Source organism: Myotis daubentonii, chromosome 12, assembly GCF_963259705.1.
Source record: "Myotis daubentonii chromosome 12, mMyoDau2.1, whole genome shotgun sequence".
In the NCBI taxonomy this organism is placed as follows: Eukaryota; Metazoa; Chordata; class Mammalia; order Chiroptera; family Vespertilionidae; genus Myotis; species Myotis daubentonii.
Window position 1 is genome coordinate 50,433,605 of NC_081851.1, and position 9,088 is coordinate 50,442,692.

The 9,088-nt window shown below is 49.0% G+C and overlaps 1 protein-coding gene across 1 annotated transcript; it reads left to right on the plus strand.

The window, feature by feature from the left end:
• The first annotated feature begins 362 nt into the window (after positions 1-362).
• GPR75 (G protein-coupled receptor 75) lies at positions 363-8,128 on the plus strand. Its single transcript, XM_059659852.1, has 2 exons — positions 363-565; positions 6,039-8,128. The coding sequence occupies exon 2, from the start codon at positions 6,159-6,161 to the stop codon at positions 7,767-7,769; it is 1,611 nt and encodes a 536-aa protein (XP_059515835.1). The 5' UTR covers positions 363-565; positions 6,039-6,158; the 3' UTR covers positions 7,770-8,128.
• The last annotated feature ends 960 nt before the right edge of the window (positions 8,129-9,088 follow it).

The window sequence follows — 9,088 nt, forward strand, 5'->3', positions numbered from 1 at the left end:
CAAAGTACGAAACTGGACGATGCCAATTTAGGAGAGAACGTATTTAGCTGCAGCCCAGAGAGTCTGGCGGGCCCCAAAGCCGGGAATGTAGGCGGGCGGAGGGCTGGCAAGAAGCCCACTCCCCATGCCAGGGTGCGTCCCTCTGAGACCAAGATCCCTTGGGTCGCCGTGTGCTGTTGGCGCCCCCGCTATTCTCGTTTCTACCCAATCCGCCTGCCCCTCTTCCTGTCGGCCGGCCGTTGCCTACAGAAGGGAGCCCGGAGGACGGGGAGCAGCCGGCCCCAGCGCACAAGGAAGCCAGCGAGGTGGTGAGGGTGCGAGGGCAGGCGGGGTGCCGGGCTTGGGTGTCCGGTGGAGGGGGCGGCGCCCTCCGCAGCTTGGTGACTGCGCCTCTGCGCCCCCAGCTCCTGCGGCTCCGGGATGCGCGGAGGCGGCGGCAGCGGCGATGGCGATGGTGCCTCCAGCCCTGCATCCCGGGCGCCCTGCATCCTCCCGGGCGGTGGGTGGAGCTGGGGTCTGGGCTGCGAGATGGAGGAGAAGGGGCGGCGCTGCGGCCACCCTGCAGGTGAGAAGCCGCGGGCCCCGGAGGAGGCGACTCCAGGGGGACGGGGACGGTCGGCACGGGGAGCCGGTGGGTTAGCAAAGAGCACACCGCGCCGGTCCCAGCCCGGCCCCTGCGCACCTGCGGTCCTGGCGCAGCCTGCCGAGCAGCCATCCGGTCCCTGCCCGGGCCGCTCCCACGCTCCGTGGGGCCGTGGAACCCCTCCCCCACCGCCCGTGGCCTGGCCTGGCCTCCTCACCCCACCAACCCTCTCCCGACTGGTTCACTAGCTTCCCTGGCCAGGCCTAGGCCCTTCTTACCATAACCTTCTCCACCTCGGGACCTCCTACCCATTGCCAGCTCCTGGCAAGGGTCGGTCCCCAACCCCGTTCCACACCCATTCTGGGGGGTTCCACAGCTTCCCTGTGCCCCTCAGCCACTGACCCTGCCCCACCCCATCCCCCATCCGCTGCTCCCGGCCTCAAGAGGTAGTTCAACTGGGGACAAAGAGCTTGAAGGGCTCTGAAATCAGATAAATCTGGCTTGAATCTTAGTGACCTTGGGCAAGTCATCTTCCCTGAGGTGCTCTGGATCAATACAAATACAATGGGAATGACACATACAGAACTCTGCTCCCGAGGGTTAGATCTGAAAATGCCCGCCCTCAGGAACATAAGGCCTTATGAGAAAAAAATGAGTGGGAAGAATCCAGGTCATGAGTGGACTTGGGAAAGCGCATATAAAATGTTTTAGTATACACTAAAATATTAAGACAGCACACCAAATTATCAGACTCTTCACACATCTTAAGGATAAATAATTGCCACTGTACAATAAATTTTCCCTTACCGCCCAGGTGGTGTGGCTCAGTGGTTGAGGGTTAACCTGTGAACCAGGAGGTCACAGTTCAATTCCTGGTCAGGGCACATGCCCAGGTTGTGGGCTCAATCCCCAGTGTGGAGCATGCAGGGGGAAGCCAATCAATAATTCTCTCTCATCATTGATATTTCTGTCTCTCCCTCTCCCTTCCTCTCTGAAATCAATAAAAATATATTTGGAAAAAAAATTTCCCCTTAACATATTTTACTTACTACTTTAGGATCCTTCTTCCTAGTTGTAACAAGATGCATATGATATGAATTCATTCCATGTTTATTGTAGCTAATATGCCTGCTTAAGGCGGGTGTTCCAACTTAACATTTTTCTGGTTTTATGACTTTAATCACATTGTCCTCTAATACCTATTTATGGTCCCAGGGATACAGAGTAGCTTCTATGCTTGCATTGAAAAGAACATTGGCAACCTTTATTTAATATTTAGGCATAGCAAATAGCTATTTCTTTACCTCCCTCCTCAAATCACTAACTTTTATAATTCTGCCTTCATAATCACCCAAGTTGTGATCTCAGCCTCCTCTTTCTTATAGTCCCAGAGTTAACACTAATAGTAGTTACTTTCCCTCCATTTCCTTTATTTCTCAAGTTTCTCTGCCAACACCTTTATTTCTATTCTGTCTTCTGCTTTTCCTTCCTTTTTCTTCCCAGCCTCTGATTTTTAACTTTTTTCAAATTATCCCAATAGGAGTGATTTATAATTATATTAGGGGCCCAGTGCATGAATTCGTGCACCTTGAAAGGAACTGACCACGAGGCTGTGGTGAGCACAGGGGTGGGTCTTGGCCCACCCTCTCTGCCCCCTCCTGGCCCCTCCTGCCATGGCACCCTACCCCTGTCTGACAGCAGCCCCGCTGCCACTGCTCACACCCACTGACGGTGTGGAGCGATGGGGCTGGCACCAGCAGTGGGTGCGAGCAGGGCTGGCACTGTCAGTGGGTGTGAGCTGTGACTGCTGCCCCGATCACCCCTCAAGAGCAGGGGCAGGTGGAGAAGACCTCAGGGGCAATTGGGGCTGGCAGCCACCACTCACACCCACTGATGGCACCAAGTGATTAGAACCGGTGCCAGGCACCGGCAGCAGGTGTGAGCGGTGGCTCCAGTGCCAGCTGTGGGTGCGAGTGGGGCTGGCGCCAGCAGCAGATGCGAGCACTGGGTGGGACCGCGGCACACTGGAGCAAAGAATTTTCAGTAACCACCAGAGGCTCACCCCAATGACAGCGACCAGCACCCCACCTTGGTCTGATGCCCCTGCTCACCTGCTCCACCATTCCGCTGCAGCCGACACCCACCATTGTTCTGCGCTCTGCCACCTGCTGCCCATGCCCACCATGTTCCGTGCATGCGCTCCCTGGTGGTCAGCGCATGTCATAGCGACTGGTTGTTCAGTTGTTCCGCTGTTCAGTCTGTTTGCATATTAGCCTTTTATTATATAGGATTATACCAGAACCATAACTATCAACCTTAACAAAAAGGTACACAAAAGTGTGTGTGTGTGTGTGTGTGTGTGTGTGTGTGTGTTTTCAAATGTTGGTTTCCAAGAACTTTGAGTTGGGAAGAGATTGCAATACCTACTTGATAGGATTATATTGAGAATGACATAAAGTTTGATGACGTATGTAAAGCTTCTGGTATAAATGCCTGGCTGGCATATACTAACCACCCAACAAATTATAGCTGCTGTAACAATCTTCTGATCTGGGAATCTTTCCCTTGATCTCGTCCTGTTCTGTTTAGCATGGTGGGGAAGAGTGTGGGCTTCAGAGAGTGACTGCTAATGTTCAAATTCATGCTCTACCACTTTAAGTGAGGTGCTCTTGGACACAGTTTCCCCATCTGTAAAATGGAGATAAGTTATATAACCACCTCAGAGTTATTGTGAGGATTCAATAAATTAAGAGTGTGGAGCACTGAGAACAGTGGGTGGCACATCACAAGCACTTAGTGCAGTTAACATACTAGTAATGACACTGATAGTTATATTCCCAATCTATAATAATTCAGAATTATCTTTTAATCTATTGAAAAATTTATAATCTATTGAAAAAATTATAACTGTACAGAAAGTGAAATTTGCCCCTCATCTGCTCCAAATCTTTTTTCCTCCTGCCTCTCACCCTGACTAATGTTGGTGCCCCATCATCTCATTTTCCACTTGACAACTCTTTCCAACTGTCTCCTTGTCTGGGGTCTTCATAACTTCCAGTATTCCCCCCTTCTTCAGTATTCCCCATTTACTCAATATTTCTGTTAGCATCCTAACTCCACATTCTTTATTCTTCTAATTTCCCCAAACCAAACTCCTGCTTCTCTCTTCACTCCCATTTACTTCCCTACTCCCAAAGAGGAAACCTTCAGGTGGGGGTGGAGAGAGGAGTTTGCTATAAACATTAGTGTCACCTCTCTGCTCTTCCTGTCTCCTCAAATTGGGGTTTCTCTTCTACTTCTCTTTTCATCAGTTAACCCCAATCCTCCAATTAACAATAAAAAAATAGTAAAAGTATATCTTTTTCACTACGTAGGCATTGAAAAGTGTTCAGGAACAATACAATCTTAAGTGAAAACAAATAGCTACCCATTATTATTTTTAAAATTCTAATTGTTAGGAAACAAATGGTCAGGATTTATATCCTCTCTGAACTTTTATAAGGAAAGTACAGAAAAATTGGTCTCACTTCCCAGTGGAGAAATTCATAATATGGTCATGATCTGCACCCATGGGCCACTGAGAATGTAGAAGAGGTGTTCTTCTACCTTCACAGGAGGACACTAATTGGCTGTAGGGTTCTCCCCGGGACTGATCTTGTCTGATGCTCACTGAGACAGCAGTACCTGTGACTGAATGCTGCGAGGCTTCTGTACCGGGGGTGGTCCATAGCTGCTTCCTGGAGCCCCCAGTAATCCCTCCCTGACCCAGCCCCTTTCTCTGCACCCCCTGACCCAGCACCCAAGGGGTTAACCTCTGACACAGCTGGAGGTCTCAGGGACTCAGCTTGAGTTTGAAGTTAAATATGCTGAACTTTGTCCCTGGACCTCCCCAGTGCCATTATGTATCCCTAAAAAAAATGCTGGCTTAAAGCAAATACCTTTTGGTTGTCAAGAGCATTGTATCCGTCTCCAAGGAACAACTTAAGCTGCCCCACTTAGAAGCATCTTGGGGAGCAGGGTGGGCACCAAGCCACTCAGGGCTTTGGGACTTGGGATAACAGAAGATCTGTGTGAGTGTACTTTAAATCTCATGGCGAAATGGGGGAAAGCTTAAGAAAAATAAAGGAGCAAGAAGAAAAACAAGTTCTTCTATTAAAGTAGAGGCTGTGTCTTACCTTTTTACCCACAGCGCCTAGCATAAAACTGCATATAGTATGCGCATGGTGAATGTAAACTGAGTGAATGAATGCATGAGTGGGTTGGGTGCATGCCCCCTGCTCTGTCCTGAAGACATGCTTGTTGGAATGATGTTAACTCACATTTGCATAGCAGTTTAAAGTTTATAAAGTAGGTGCCTTTGCACCTTGTAAATCTCAAATATAATTCTGATACCCCTCATTAATTTCATTTCCCCCATCACATGTAGTCCTACACAAAGTTTTTTCCAAAGGATGGTACGGAGTTGGCCAAGAAACCACAAGCAGGGAGAAGAAATTGTAAATAATGGCAAATAAAGGATTCTTCTTAGGGAAAGAAATAGGATTTGTTAGCAGTCTGTGGGAGTGGTATAAAGGGCTCCAGTATGCTTCAGCAATACCCTCTGCTTCTATTTTAAGCGCGTGCTGGTTTTGGGCAAATCCTGCAAAGACTTACACCCTTGTTGCAGTCTGTCTGTCCCTACGCCTTGCCTTCACCATTCACCCAGTGACCTCCTCCTTGCCAGGACTCCCTTCAGCCTCTCAGCCTCCACCCTGGGCTGGATTAGGTTCCCCTTTCTTCCTTCCATAGCACCTGCTCCATCTGATTTGTAGCGTTGGGCTGTAATTACATAGTTAGGTTGATCTCCAGCTAGATTGTGATCCCTTTGGCCAAGAGGTTATATTCTTGTGTCTCCAGTGCATGGCACCAGAATGTTTCTAAAAATAGCATCTGGACACCCTTCAATCAGAATCTCGATGGGCGAGGCCCAGGAATCTCCTTTTTAAAAACACACACACACACACACACACACACACACACACACACACACATTTTTATTGATTTCAGAGAGGAAGAGAGAGGGAGAGAGCGATAGGAAATCAATGATGAGAGAGAATCATTGATTGGCTGCCTCCTACACGCCCCCTACTGGGGATCCAGCCACAATCCAGGCATGTGCCCTTGACGAATCCAACCCGGACCCTTCAGTCCCCAGGCCAACGCTCTATCCACTGAGCCAAACCGGCTAGGGTTCTCCTTTTCTTTTATTAACCTGCTCTCGAGGTGATGCTTAAAGCCAGTTTGAAAGCCACTGTGTCGTAAAACCTCAGGTTCGCTGGATGAGTGTTTTTGGAGGTGTGTCTGTCTTTTCCGTGCTGGGCTTTCTGTGCGCTGGGTCAGAGCTGACACATTCCAGTGCCTTTGACGAAGATCGGGAGAGCACTCCACCAGCTACAGTAACTCCTTTCTGTTGCAGGGGATGCATTTCTGTGTGCAGGCTCTTCTGCCGCGGGTCTCTCTTGTCACGTGCCGCTCCTCTGTGAGCTGAGGCCCTGACTCCCCTCCCCACAGAAGGAAGAGACCTTTGCCTCTGAAGATGAACTCCACGGACCACTTCCCGGACGCTCCCAACACCACCTGGCCCCTGCCTGGCGCCCCGGGGGCAAACGGCACTGCTGGGCGGGCGGGTCTCCACGGCCCGGTGCACACGGCCACCGTGGTGACCTGTACTTTCCTGCTCGTGGTCATCTTCTGCCTGGGCTCCTACGGCAACCTCATCGTCTTCTTGTCCTTTTTCGATCCGGCCTTCAGGAAGTTCCGAACCAACTTTGACTTCATGATCCTGAACCTGTCCTTCTGCGACCTCTTCATCTGCGGGGTGACGGCCCCCATGTTCGCCTTCGTGCTGTTCTTCAGCAGCACCCCGCACGCCTTCTGCTTCACCTTCCACCTCACCAGCTCCGGCTTCATCATCATGTCCCTCAAGACCGTGGCCGTGATCGCCCTGCACCGGCTCCGCATGGTGCTGGGGAAGCAGCCCAGTCGCACGGCCTCCTTTCCCTGCACCCTGCTCCTCACTCTGCTGCTCTGGGCCACCAGTTTCAGCCTGGCCACCGTGGCCACCCTGAAAACCCGCAAGTCCCACCTCTGCCTTCCCATGTCCAGTCTGATGGCTGGGGAAGGGAAAGCCGTCCTGTCTCTCTACGTGGTCGACTTCGCCTTTTGTGTGGCTGTGGTCTCCGTCTCTTACATCATGATTGCCCAGACCCTGCGGAAGAACGCTCAGGTCAGAAAGTGCCCCCCCGTGATCACAGTGGACGCTTCCAGACCGCCGCCTTTCATGGGGGCGCCGGGGAAGGGAGGCGGAGACCCCATCCAGTGCACCATGCCCGCTCTATACAGGAACCAGAATTACAACAAACTGCAGCACGTTCAGACCCATGGATACACTCAGAGTCCCAACCAGCTGCCAACCCCTGCAGCCAGCCGGCTCCAGCTGGTATCGGCTGTCAACCTCTCCACAGCGAAGGACTCCAAAGCGGTGGTCACCTGTGTGGTCATCGTGCTGTCAGTCCTGGTCTGCTGTCTTCCCCTGGGGATTTCCTTGGTGCAGGTGGTTCTGTCCAGGAGTGGGAGCTTCATCCTTTACCAGTTTGAGCTGTTTGGATTCACCCTTATCTTTCTCAAGTCAGGGTTAAACCCTTTCATATATTCCCGGAACAGCACAGGGCTGAGAAGGAAAGTGCTCTGGTGCCTCCAATACATTGGCCTGGGATTTTTCTGCTGCAAACAGAAGACTCGCCTTCGAGCCATGGGCAAAGGGAACCTCGAGGTCAACAGAAACAAGTCCTCCCATCATGAAACAAACTCTGCCTACATGTTGTCTCCAAAGCCCCAGAAGAAATTTGTGGACCAGGCTTGTGGCCCAAGCCATTCGAAGGAAAGTGTGGTCAGTCCCAAGATCTCCGCTGGACATCAGCACTGTGGCCAGAGCAGCTCCACGCCCATCAACACCCGGATGGAGCCGTACTACAGCATCTATAACAGCAGCCCGTCCCAGGACGAGCACATCCCATGTAACTTACAGCCAGGAAACTCGTTTGGATTTGCCAGCTCCTATGTGGCCATGCATTACCACACCACTAACGACTTACTGCAAGAATGTGACAGCGCCTCCGCCAGGCAGATTCCCGTCCCCTCTGTTTAGAGCGGCGGAGGCTGGAGCATTGTGTGTAAACTGGTCCTGTTTCTGGCACTAAGGGATTTTTTATTTTCACTTTTGTGAGACTCGTTGTAGATCAAAGCTTAAAGGCTCAACTAAACAGTTGGCAGTTATGATTTTCTTTGGTCTGATTGATTAGCATCTATTGGTTTGCTTTGTGGTCTCTTGACATTTTAAGGTTTAATATAAAAGTTTATTATTTAGAATTTTGCCCTGACCTGTGTTCCAATCTCTTGTACTAAACTTTTAAATAGATCATGTTACCATGTTAAAGTAGAGAATGATCTTTTGACTCAATGTTATGGGTCTTTGAAGTACATATGAGCTGGATATTTTAAAGAGTATGAAGGTGTATAATTTTTACTGAGGTGTTATTTTTATTAACTGAATTATAAATTTTGATTTTTTGAAGTGTTGAAATGGGGAAGAATATCCTTTTTTTGGGTAGCAGCCTTATTTGAATAAATAATACATTGTTAAAGCAGAAAATCAGAAAATACATTATCTATATAATTATCCTTACAAAAAACACACAGCTATTAGGTACTTTCCTAAGACAGTCAACCAAGAATATACTATTATTATTATTACCATTTATTATTATAGACATTGTTATTTTGTGTCAATCGAGTAGCTATATAGAGCTGTGGTGTTTTTGTTTTTGTTTTTTAAGGAAGATGTTATTGCCTTAGCTGGTTTGGCTCAATGGATAGAGCGTCGGCCTATGGACTAAATAAAGAGCTCTGGGTTCAATTCCAGTCTAGGACACATGACCGGGTTGTGGGCTCGATCCCCGGGGGGGGGGGGGGGAGGGGGCGTGCAGGAGGCAGTCAATCAATGATTCTCTCTCATCAATGGTGTTTCTGTCTCTCTCTCCCTCTCCCTTCCTCTTTGAAATCAATTTTATATATATATAAAAGAAAGATGTTATCCCTTGGTAAAAGTAAATTATTCTATTCTATTCTATTCTATTCTATTCTATTCTATTCTATTCTATTCTATTCTATTCTATTCTATTCTATTCTATTCACTAGAATCCCAATGAAGAGGACTGCACCTGTGGTAGCGGTATGCTACTCCTGGGAGAGTCGGTGCTAAATGTGTCCATCTCAGTCAGGGTTTTGTTATCTGGGAAGCAATATAGACTGTTACGTGTTAGATGATGTTTATTGTTGCTTAGGAAGGCATAAGGATGAGAACTGGAATTTTTAAAAAAATATGTTTTTATTGATTTCAGAGATATGAAGGGAGAGAGAGAGAATCATTGATCAGCTGCCTACTGCATACCCCCTACTGAGGATCAA

Excerpts from the sequence above, each read along its gene's own strand:
- GPR75 (XM_059659852.1), top strand. The coding sequence starts at position 6,159 with ATGAACTCCACGGACCACTTCCCGGACGCTCCCAACACCACCTGGCCC.